General features: G+C 35.2%; 1 protein-coding gene across 6 annotated transcripts in view; it reads right to left on the bottom strand.

Moving 5' to 3' along the window:
• Nucleotides 1-492: 492 nt before the first annotated feature.
• Nucleotides 493-12,856, bottom strand: part of Atp11c (ATPase phospholipid transporting 11C) — a 150,328-nt gene continuing 137,964 nt past the window's right edge. For 3 of the 6 annotated variants that reach the window (XM_070039630.1, XM_070039629.1, XM_070039628.1), the window contains 2 exons: nucleotides 6,315-6,419; nucleotides 493-3,328 (listed from right to left, as the gene is read on the bottom strand). In XM_070039630.1, the coding sequence (XP_069895731.1) occupies nucleotides 6,318-6,419 (102 nt within the window). In that variant the 3' untranslated portion in view covers nucleotides 493-3,328; nucleotides 6,315-6,317. Of the gene's footprint in view, nucleotides 3,329-6,314; nucleotides 6,470-12,856 lie in introns of those variants that run through there. The other 3 variants (XM_070039631.1, XM_070039632.1, XM_070039634.1) reach the window with 3 other exon arrangements.

Genomic DNA, 12,856 nt, shown 5'->3' with positions numbered 1-12,856 from the left:
GAATACCTGAAAAAAAATGTTCTTGAGAAACAATTTTTCGACCCAGTACCCAGCTGAATTGAAGATTTTTAGACACATATACACATCACAGTCCTTCCAATATGGCCACCAGTATGTGCATGGGAAAGCACACCTTAGCCTTTATGGATCTTTTTAAATTTTTTTAAGTGCTAGGGATTCAACTTAGGACCTTGCTAATATGTGCCCTACCACTAGGCACCAAAGTCCCCTGGCTCGATTTTTTTTTTTTTGAAATAACAACACACAGCCTTACAAATGAACAAAAAACTCCCAAAGACATTTTAACCTCCACAAACCAGGCACTGCCATAAACTATCAGTTGAATTCACGCAGGAAGTCCACCTTATGTGAACTATATAGGCAAAGAGAAAATTAGAATCTTATTTCCCATCCCCAAATTGCTTTCATATCATTTTGATGTCAAATTCAAATCTTCCCAAAAAAAGAGGCTTAAATATCCATCATATCATACCAAAGTTTATTGATTACATCAAACAAAAATTTCTGTAATGAAAAAGGCAAGTTGCATTCATAAAAGATGGCATTCACATTCATTTAGAAAGCAACAACATAGGTGTAAAAAATTACTTAAGTGAAAAGTGTAGTATTGCAGTTCCATTTTGCAAGCTGAAAAATGATTTTGTCAACATTTGCATAAATTCTGCACATTTACACACTGCATGTTATTTAAAAAATCCCATCACTAAGGTATGAAGTTTGCAAATTTAGGCTTATATTTATACCATTGCTGGTGTATATGTGGTAGATATGGAATGAATATTTTTAGTTTAACAGGTAACATCCTCAAACAATGGACAACAGTTATGAAAATCACAAAGACATTTTAATAGCTCAGAAATGTTCAAATTATAGGAATATGGTCCTATTAATATATTTCATCCTCTTCTCAAATCACAAGGGTGGTTAAATTGTAGTGAGAACAATATTGGATGACTAATTTCAAGTTAATTTGACCCAAACTAGTCAGTTGTTAGATCACTAACAATAACATTTTTCAAAAAGAAAATCCAGATTCCTCTCAAGGATCTAGGCTGAAATGTGGTACACATTGTTGCCATTCTGAATTTGACCTGTAGCACAGTGTAGTGTGTAGCTATGATGCAACTCTACATTTTTCTTCCACCTCACCTAACATTCTTCCTGATACACATTTTACATGCTATCTGTTTTATTTCTACTATTCTGGATAATCTCATTATATCAACTTTTAAATGGTTCTTCATTATATCTCTATCTTGGCTCTCAATTTTTATTCACAGTCCCTATAGTTCTTATATAAAAACGTCAGTAATAATACAACAGCAACTATTTAAACACAAACAAGAATGACAACAAAACATCAAAAGCTTTCCTGGGTTGGTCTTTTTAACTCTTTGGGTAGGCAAAGAATTTAAAGACTTTGCCTGCAGCAGATCACTTCAAAGACAAGCTATCAGAACATAACGTACTTAAGTTGTAAATGACTAAAAAATAATACTGATAGATGAGAACAAATTAAATAATGAAAAGTGATTGATAATGATGTAATGGTTTCTGAAAACTGGTATTACGTCTTTTCTGGAATCTAAGAAAAATTATATCTCTTTACACACATACTATATTATATATAAATATATATATAAGTATAAACATATATTTATATATATATATAATCAAAGAATGAAATGTGCCATATGGACTACATAAATACATTGGGATAGACTGAATCCATTCCTTTCCCATATCAAGAGACAACATAAACCAGGTGCTGAAGCCCCACCTGTAATCCTAGCTACTCAGGAAGCTGAGATCTGAGGATCATGGTGCCTGGACGTAAAAATCCATGAGACTCTTATCTCCAATTAACCTCCAAAAAGCTAGAAGTGGAGCTGTAGCTCAAATGGTAGAGCCCCAGGACTGGCACATGCATGCATGGATATGCATACACTCACACTCACACTCACACACACACACAAACCATAAACATTAATAGTACAGTCATACTAGAAAGACAAAAATGGAAACTGACATAAAAACATAGTTAAAGACCATTCAAATCTAGTAGTCAAATATGCTCATTTACATCCCAAAACTTGCTCAATTTTAACATTAAATGACGACATTTCACATTTATTTTAAGCTTTAAGTGACCTCACTAGAGCATTAAAACCTCATTCTACACCAGCATGTTGTAGACTTTACCAAGGGTAATCTCATGGTTTTGAATTAGTCTATTGTCTTGGCCAAGTTAGCTACAAGAGACAATATTCACTTTGGCAGTCATGGTTCTACAGGCTGAACTACTTTGGGATGGCTTTCTTCCCAAATTGGCAAGTTAAAAAAAGTGCTGCATATATGCACAAACAAAACCTCTTCCAAATAAAAAACCGTTTATAATTCAAAATAAGCAAACTTCTCCTGGACATGTAAAATTATAGAAGGCTGATGATGTTCAGAATTGTCTTTACTTTTATATAAATCTGGGTTAACCCATCTTACCTCAGATCCTAGTAAAAGTGACACTGGAGAAACCTGTTTATTCCCCTTGTTGAGGGGTTACAAGGTGACTGAAATCTTTTAGGTTTTAATTTCAAGCCTAGTAGCTGTACACCTACCTACCTACCCATAATTCAGAAGAAAAATAGTTTTTTCCATTCCCACTTAATACTCAGTTAAAACTTCCTACACAAGTGTTCAAGGTATTTTTTGGGCAAAGATATTCTAATAAGACAATTAGCCTTTAGGTGAATAGATTATGAATTATCTTGTCTGATACACTGGTGCCATTTATTCATTCTATATTTTCAAGTATTCCTTTTGTGTGTTCAAAAGAAAAGTAAGATAATTATTCATTAGAAACAAGAAATGTGACCAAAATAGCCTATGTCTTCTGCCAGGCAAAGAAGTTATACCGTATTAGTAAAATCTAATCATTCCAATTACATAACTTCTACTTGACTCTGTTATTTAAATCCATTCACAAAATCAATGAATTAAAAGAACACTCATTGGGTTATTGCATTTTCTATCTAAAGCCAGAATTCTAAGTATTTTTGCTTTCAACTTTCATATAGTTTTTAACTTAGAGCTTTGGCCATGGATGGATAACTGTAATGCTTAGAAGAGTCATTTGGCATTGTAATGAGCATTTATTTTGAACCCTAGACATATGAGAGTGGTTTAGTTGCATATCAAGTATCCTGAGATGATAACTTTTTGTAGTTGTTTCTTCATGCTTTCTTTTTTAGCTGTAACAACTGTCAATAGGCTTGTAGGACAATAACATAGGCAGTTCAACACTCGGATTCTGAAAAATTTAAAATATAGAGAATTAAAAGGATTATTTAAAAAATAATATAAAACCATCTGTTTAACATAAAAAAGTAAACCAAGTAGTAAATTTTGTTATGAGAGTAAAGCAACTATTTTAAGAAAGCGCCAAGTTTTATTCACATGCGGGGGGGGGGGGGGGGGGGGAGAAGGGAGGAAAGGAGGGACACAATAACCAGATTTTAATCCTTTCATTTGTCAGATGAAGTTCAGGTTTGCTCTTTGCTTTTGGATTGCTCCAGGGTTCCCTTAACACTATTTTAACAAACCACTGGGATTACCTACCACAGCAGAGGCTGAGTTCCATACAATTCCTTCCTATAGATGAGGAGTTGCTTGAAAACAGGGATATTATATCTTTCCCTTTTTTTCACATATAGTCTAGTGAACTAATTCCTGAACATAGCAGATGTTGAGGAAATGTTGAATGTATTCATAATTCATGCAGGATTGTTTTTTGTTTGTTTTTGCTGGTCCTGGGCCTTGAACTCTGGGCCTGGGCACTGTCCCTAAACTCCTTTTTGCTCAAGGCCAGCACTCTACCATTTGAACTACAGTGCTACTTCTGGCTTTTTCTGTGATTAACTTGAGATAAGAGTCTCATTTTCTGCCTGGGCTGGCTTGAACCTTGATCCTCAGATCTCAGCCTCCTGACTAGCAAGGATTACAGGCATGAGCCACTAGCATCCAGCAATGCATTGTTTTTTGTTTGGGATTTTTTTTTATATGTGAAGATCCATCCCTGCCTCCCATAGGGGGGGTCCTGGGACTTAAAACTCAGGGTCTGGGCACTGTCCTGGGGCTTCTTTTGCTCAAGGCTAGCAGTCAAGTAGTAACTTGTGCCTCAGCTCTACTTCCAGCTTTTGTAGTAGTCTCAAAGACTTTTCTGCCTGGGCTGCCTTCTAATTATGATCCTCAGATCTCATCCTCCTGAGTAGATGGAACTACAGGCCAGTGGTGCCAGGCTGATATCTGAGTTTTGACAGAAGTCTGAGCATTTATTGTTTTAGAAGATTTCTATGAAAACACCCTTCCTTTACTGTAAGGATACCCTAATTCTGTTGAAGTTATTTTTTTGGGGTGGACACAGGTCATGTACTATGAGTTAACTAGTTCTTTTCTAGTCATCAAGTATAGAGAGTAGGGACAGCAATAATTTACTTAATGAAGCTATAGATTCTTCTCTGTTCTCAGTATAATACATGTAGGCTGAGAAGCAGAAGTTGTATGGGAGGGAGTCTAACTTTGATTTGCCATTCTAAAACTCAAGAATTTTGAATGGTAGTAATGAAAGGCCTTAAGGAGAGGACTATTTTCTTCCCATTGTGGAACTCATGTCTATTAATGTTCTACATTCTCCGAAAACCACTAATCAGTCTTCAAGTATCTTTGCAGGGTCATGACCTTAGCAAACATAAAGGTCACCATTGAGAATATAAAAACAGTCAGGTAACTCCCTTACCAAACAAGGAAGAAACTCAATGGCCTAAACTGCCAAATATTTTCCTTCAAAAAGAAATAATGTCACTTGAAAATCAATTTACAGGAGAAATAATTAAACTAAAAATAAAAATACTTGTTTTAAAATCTTTAGTTCTAAAGTTAAGGCCCTGGAGAGGCCAAAAGCAGCAGCAGTCCCCCAACCACAGACCAAGCTAAAGAAAGCAATCCAGGGGGATACAAAATTAACTACAAACAGTAAAGCTAAAACTTTTCTGACAGCTTAGGACAAAGCAATCTGGGGAAAGAAGGTTCAAAGACTTTGAAGGCTACTTGTGAAGCAGATGTCATTACTGAGAGGAAACACGTGCAGGTGAGTCATTGAAAAAATGTGTAAAAAGATGATGATTGTAGCAAAAAGATCCTCCTTTCAAAATAATCCTATAAATAGATTGTGGTGAACTGAGGATGTAAAAAGCAACAATTCCAATCCATTAGCTTAATTTTTAGTCTTTGCTAGTTGGAGGAGGAATTGGTAGCTGATGAAAAAATGGACTTAAGGTGGACTAACAGTTGTTAAGCTTCAAAGTGAGCTGACCCACAATTTTATTCATGATCATCACTAATTTTATTCAAGTGTAAAAAAGGTTCTGTCATAAGCTGTGTAAAACTGTTACTCTCAATTTTCATGGATGGATAAAAGACCTCTGATATTCTTGGGTACCAGAGATCCCTGCAGTGGGATATACAAAGTATACATTAAAGAAGCCACTGTAAGGATAAGAGTTCCTCATCAGGATATATAAATTCTTCCCCAATTTTTTGCAGCAAATGAAACAAAATTATAAGATAAATTTACTCATTTTTGGAAACATGAGTTATGAAGCATTATATATCATTAGTCATGCATCCCCCTGAATTGCTAGGAAACAGATTACCTGTGAAAGTTGAAACATTTAGCTTGAATAAAACTTGACATTAAAAGTTATGATTAGAGTAGCATGGTACATTAGCACATATTTGGGGATCAGACATTTACACAAACACTAGTGTATACCTGAAAACACACAGACACTGCACAAGAAGGTACAAACACATTTGATTATTTTCACATAATTCCCAAAAGACATGCAATGCTACACTGATTTGATATTATATAGATGCAATTTTGGAATATTTATTTTCAACTTTCCAAATGATCTTTTGGAAAAACTATGCTTGATCAGTATCAATGAGTATTTTCACACGGTGGCACCAAAATTACAACTTGCCCCTTACAAATTAAATATAACATTGCCATTCAGTGCTGAAAAATAGCCACAATCTTGAGTTAAGTGGGTTCAGTAAATTTAAAATGTTATTTCTCTATATTCCAAGTAATGCATCTTTATATTTTTGCAAAGAATAGTATAAAGTTCACCACACCAACAACAGAGAAAATTTAGAGTGATATTTTCATTTTTTCTTTATAATGCTGTTAATCTGTTTCTTTAAAGCCAGCCCACTTGTTTAACACTAGGTACCTGTTACAATATATTAGATTCGTCTGAGAATGTTCGTAAAAGAAGAGGTCTGACTGAAGGTCTGGCGGATAATGTGTCAGATGCCTTTCTACAGTTCAGATTTTTCTGTAACAGTGAGGCAAAGATACTTAAAGCACTGGAAGATTTTCACCTACCTGATGATAAAAATGGAGAAGCAAAAATCATTTCCTAAAGGCTACTTTCTGGCCAAAAGTACAAATGATTATACTATAGAGTAAATGCATTAACATTCAAATGAATACATTTAAAGACCTAAGAAAGTCTCCAACTCAATTTTTTTTGTAGTAGAAGTAAATAGACATTAGTGGTAAGTGGCAAAGTTGGTTTTTTTGAAATGGTACTGATAAGTTATATGGTAAGATGAGTCAGTATGGTTTGATTAGTAAGCCTTACCATCCTTTTGGTGAACACCTCTTAACAGTTTTGCTGGTACTGTGAGCATGCCAAACAGAATTTTGCACGAAATATTCTTGTCCTGGTGAACATACTACCTCTAATACATGGCTACTATGGCATAACCTGGATCAGCAAGACTATAGACATATATATACATATATATGTACGTATATACATATACGTACATATATATAAATATATCTCCCAAGCTTTTGAAGATTATTTCTCTTCCATGTGACAATTTGGAAGGTGAACAAATGAATAAAAGAAAATAACAAGTATCAATAGAAGATATAAAAATGAGTCATGAGAATTTTTCGTAAAGAATCAGAAAATGGTGTCAGGCAATGAGAATGGCAAGCAAGTCAGTACATTAAGAAAGGAAATCACCTTATTCACTCCAAGAGAAACTGTGATTGCTGGAAGTTTGAGAAAGCATGAAGATAGTAGATGTTCCTGAGGAAGGGAGGCGTTTCGTTACCTTGTTCACAATTGCACAAAAGGTGGAAAATTGCAGTAGAAAAGAGAAATGCAGAAACCAAAAAAAAAAAAAAAAAAAAAAAAAGAAAGAAAAGAAAAGAAAAAAAGAAAAAGTAAATATTCTCTTAGATGTAGGACATTTAAAGAAACCTTGAGAATTGGAAGTAGATATGACATGTTAGTTTTGAAGACGTTACTTCTTGAAGTAAAAATAGGAACAGTCTATTATATGTGCCAGCTATTATTTCTATGTACAACCACTTAAAATTCTTTTGTTAATGGGAATGTTGTGGAAATATTCATTATATAAACTTATATGAATTACTTTATAAATAAAATAATTTTAAGATAAAATGATTCTAAGAACCTTACTAAAGTAAGGTTCATCTCTGATCATTAATTTTACTACCTTCTATCTGTCCAAAATCCATTGGTCAGAAAGCTTTGTCCAGGGCCAATCTGTCACCAGTCACCAATCTATCCTGAACTAATTATATCTCCATTATCCAATTGTATAGACACACTGATGGAACTTTGGGCAAATTTCTCCTTAAAAATCTAGTCAATATTATATAATGGTAAAACATCTGGTGATGCATGATCCCATTTGCTTCTGAACTAATGCTTAAACTTCCTATCATAATATAATTTGATCAATTTTACTATTCTTCTTACAGAGACCTCTTTTAAAAAAAATTAGGCTCAATTTTTCCAAGATATGGTATCAATTTTTTTAAAAGTCGAAAATCCAAAGTTGATAAACTTTACTGAGAAAACCTAAGAGGTTTTCCTCCTACTTATTCTGTACCTGAAATGAGAAGATAATTTACAGGCTTGGTTTTGTCACTGCCCAGACAAAATAGAGATTTACTAATCAACTTTACTCATCAAAATTACCCATACTATTTTCTTAAAAGACTAAGGAAATTAGTCTTAGGAAAATTAAGCAGATTAGGTAATATATGTATCCAGCAGTCACATAAACTTTTAAAATACTTCCATTTCTTCAGGTTTTGACACAACTACTTTTACTTCTTCACATTTAAAATAATGTTGGTCACATGTAGGTAGCATGAAAATGACCAAGTAACAAAAAATTATTTCTTGTGTCAGTCCTGGGGCTTGAACTCAGGGCCTGAGCACTGTCCCTTGCTCAAGGCTAGCATTCTACCACTTAAGCCACAGCTCCACTTCTGGCTGTTTTGGTAGTATGGAAATAACAGTCTTCTGGGCTTAGCTGCTTGCGCTGGCTTTGAACCATGATCCTCACATCTTAGCCTCTGAGTAGCTAGGATTATAGACATGAGCCATTGTTGCCTGGCTTAGAGAAAATATTTTTTTATTGCTTCTATCTTCTATTTTGTGGGCAAAAATCCTACAAGATTAACATGATACAATATCTTCTACCCCATGTTTAATGTAGAAGCCTATATCTTAAGGGTATAATGGTAAGCACATTTGTGTGCTCAAAAATTGATACCTACCATCAGAAATACAATTATTCTATGAAGGAGAAATTTTAGGAGTTAAAGAGATTAGGTGTCAGAATTATTTTATAAAGGAAATATGAAAGTACAGAAAGTATTAGAAAGCAAGAAAAGAAAATTTAAAGCAATAAACAAAAACAGCTAAGAATTGCAGTGGGGGTTGAGCAGGACAGGAGATAATGAACAAAAACAGTATGAAATTTCTATATTCCTTGGCAGTCATCTAGAGAACTTTGACACCATCTCAATACGCAGTTTGTCAAAGAGGCCAATGAATTCAATAGCCACGACAATAGGATTTAACTATTTGGTCTAATCCGGTTTACAAGGCTATTATTCTCTTAACCTAAGGTTGTATATGAAACTAAGTATTGCAGTAATGGCTATCATTATCATAATTACTATTAAAATGGTTAAGTTGTACTTTTCAAAATGTCTTTGGTGTTTTCTCTGGGAATTTTACTCAGCTGACACATTTTCTCTCCTATCTTCAATTCATTTTTCTTTTTTGTGCTCCTCCTGGGAGTTGAACTCAGGGTGCTGACACTGTCCCTGAGCTTCTTTGCTCAAGGCTAGCATTCTACCACTTCAACCACAACTCCACTTCTGGCTTTTGGGGATAGTTACTTGGAGATAAGAGTAACACAGTTTCTTGCCCAGGCTGGTTTTGAACCACAGTCCTCAGATCCTCAGCTTCATGAATAGCTAGGATTACAGGCAAGAGTCGTGGGTGCCCTGCTTGTCTTTGATTTTTATTTATTTATTTATTTTTTGGGTCCGGTCGTGGGGCCTGAACTCTGGGCCTGGGCGCTGTCCCTCAGCTCTTCAGCTCAAGGCTAGCGCTCTACCACTTGAGCCACAGCGCCACTTCCAGCTTTTTTCTTTTTGCTTATGTGGTGCTGAGGAATCGAACCCAGGGCCTCAGGCATGCAAGGCAAGTGCTCTACCACTGAGCCACCTTCCCAGCCCCATGTCTTTGATTTTTAAAGAGCTCCCTAAACAATGTATTTTTTCCATGTATATAGACATCCACACTAGATGGCCCTGTTGCTAGATCCCTTCCTACTAGATTCTTTTTCTGCTGTCTAGCAGGCAGTCCAACCTCTCTTGATTGTTGTGGTTTAGAAGAAAACAGTACATAAGGAAAAATGAAAACTCCCCCTACTGGGAATTGAAGAGGTATTTACCATTGGTTAGAAGGTCCAGATATACTTGAGTGATTTACAGGCAGGCAATGACTGTGCATAAAGGAGACATAGCTTTTTGAAATACCACAATCTTAAAGTTCAAACTCCCTTTAAACTATTATCTTGCTGTTTCACTATTCAGTGCTCAATGGTAGTTCTATCATACTGTCAACAGTACAGCTATCAGGTCTGTCACTTTATAAACTAGAGGAAAGCTCTATGGTTCTTAAACATGAAGTTTTATAACAAAAAGAAAATTTGGTTGAAGGATATGTGGCTGAACTACAGTTTTTGAATTAAATGACTATGAGGGCCTATTTTAGAAGATAATTCTGTTTATAATTGCTTGAGGTTTCTATATTAAGCATTTCTACTGAAGGCCTCAGGAGGTGATGACTTGGGCCTTAAAATAGCTCAGTTGTGTTGTGTAACAAGCCTTATAACTGATTATACTATTCTGCTTTATACCTGCTTACAGAAGGTTTCCATATGAATGCCCTTTAATTTAACTAGCGCAAGAGTTCCTGTGAGCTGGGCCATATGTGACTCATCCCTAAATTCCCAGCACCTACTATAATAGCTAACTCACAGTGGACCCTCAGTCAATAAACATCAAATTGAATAGTGGGCACTCTAAAGCTGCTCATAGAATTATTAAATATAAATAGCCTAGTTTTTTTTTCTCAAAACCCAAAGCCATGTCACTACTCACTACAATGTCTTCGTTTCAAAGCAGCTGCCAAGACACACAGGAAGGTTAGCACTGGCTACCTTCTGTCATAGGGCATTTCCAGCCAAATGTATACAATACACAGGTGCTTAACTGGCTCAAGTCAGGAACATACATCTTCTACTCTAGACACATTTTTTTACCCCATTACAGAATCTGTTAGACTCTGAGGAAAACACAGTGTAAAAGGACCCTTTGCTTCTTTTTCAAATGAAGCCACTGCTTTACCAAGGAATACCAAAGTAAGAAATCACTGAGAATGTCAGCCTTTTGGCAAACATAAGATACTCATTCAACTTGACTTACAAGTTCATCTTTGCTTCTCGATATGGTCAAATAGGGCATTATGGAAGCAGATACGACCTATTAGAAGAACTATGGCTCTATAATTTAGCTGGTCTTTATACATTCTTGTATACTACTTTGCTCTTGCATTTTCTCATACAAAAAAAAAGGCAGTGCTGCTGAATGCTCATAATTAGTTTGCCCTCGTTTGCAGCTCTGAAAATCCCACAGCATCTGAAAAACCAATTAGCTTTTCAGACATTGGATAAAAAGAGAGATGTTCATCAGTAGGTGGTTCAATAAATGTTTATTGGTTCTGAGAGGGGAGGACTAAATGAATGAATGACTGAATGAATGAAATGGTTATGAAAAATTCCTAGTTGTTTCTAGCACATTAGCATGCCAAGCTACAATACAGACATAAGAATTCCTTCTATCATAGATAGAACCCATGACAAACAAATTTCCTGCTGAACTCCTGGTAACATTTTATGTTGCTAAGTGAAAAAGTTGGCAGTCCCACAACTCTGTACTTTCACTGCCATTTGTGTGGAAAGAAAGCATCTAAGCTTATGTATTTTTGAGTGTTGAGTAGTGTCCATCCATTTAATGTCCTATATAAATATCACTAAACATTGTAGCTATTAATCTTTTAAGGAGTAGGCGTAAGAAGAGGATATGTCTGAAGACTTTGATTTCTGAGATAGTAGGTATCATCTTTAGAGCATGAAGTTGGAGTTAGATATCCCAAATAAGAGAACATTTAGGAGGACCCTAAAGAGCACTTCAAACAGGGAGAATGGAAGAACAATTCAGAGGTCCTCCTTTACAAATTCTTTACTATAAAAAGGAACCAAATAATTTATTAGTGCAACATTTTTTTATTTGGCTTTCTGTGAATTGCCACTTGAGCCCGTCTTGGAGAAACCTGTTGGTATGGACCTGTTAATCACATGATTATTTTGTACTGGGGTTTAACTCAGGACTTTATGCTCTCATTTAGATTATTTGCTCAGAACCAGCTGGTGCTATACCACCTGAGCCATTCTTTCACATCTGGCTTTTTTGCTCGTTAAGTAGAAATAAAGTCTCATTGACTTTTCTGCCTAAGATGGCTTTGAAACTCAGAATTCTGATCTCAACCTCTTGAATAGCTAGGATTAGAGGTATGAGCCTCCAGTGCCTAGCTCAAGATTTTTTTCATTGTAATGACTTTAAATCTTCGTATCTACATTAACGTTAAGCACTGGGTCCTATCAATTCAATGTACCAAAAAAAATAAAACAAACCCAAAACGTGATAAATCAGTTTGGGGTTTTACCTGGCTAGCAAATTTGATCAAAGAAATGAGGAAAACATGGCTTATCCTACTACCCTTAGAGGTGCTACATAATCTAGTTGGTAACAATATCATAGAAACTATTCTTTGTTTTGGCAAAAGGGAGCTTGTGTTGGCAGGAATATGACATAATTAATTAACTTGCTAGACAAAATCTAGCAGAAGTTTATTTTCTAGGCTTATCAACCTCTTTTACTTTAAAGGTTTTGAAAGAAATGTTCAGAAAATATCAGATAGTCTGACAGATGGAAATAACTTCTCATCCCAATAGAAATTTATGATTTAATAAATAAAAAACCTTGAATTTTTACTAGTGTGTTCAGAAGATATGGATGTAAAAAACACATCCAGGGAATTCTCTTTGATTAAAATGTATGGCTAGAGAGAAAGGGCTAGAAGCAACACAGAGATTAAGCAGCACTATAATTAAAGGAAGGGGAAAGGTTTGAAAAAGGCAAATTGAGATTATCAACTTAAAAAAATCTGCAAACAGCTCCCATGGAAATTACTAAGGTTAATGCTGAAATGTTGGTGTGGAAATAGCTGGTGTGAAAATTCTGGGCTAAATACAAAATAAAATCATTTTTCCTTTTAAAATTCCATATGGAGCACATGAG

Source organism: Dipodomys merriami, unplaced genomic scaffold (assembly GCF_024711535.1).
Source record: "Dipodomys merriami isolate MVZ:Mamm:240054 unplaced genomic scaffold, mDipMer1.0.p SCAF_3, whole genome shotgun sequence".
Taxonomy (NCBI): domain Eukaryota; kingdom Metazoa; phylum Chordata; class Mammalia; order Rodentia; family Heteromyidae; genus Dipodomys; species Dipodomys merriami.
This window is presented reverse-complemented; position numbering and strand designations above follow the sequence as displayed.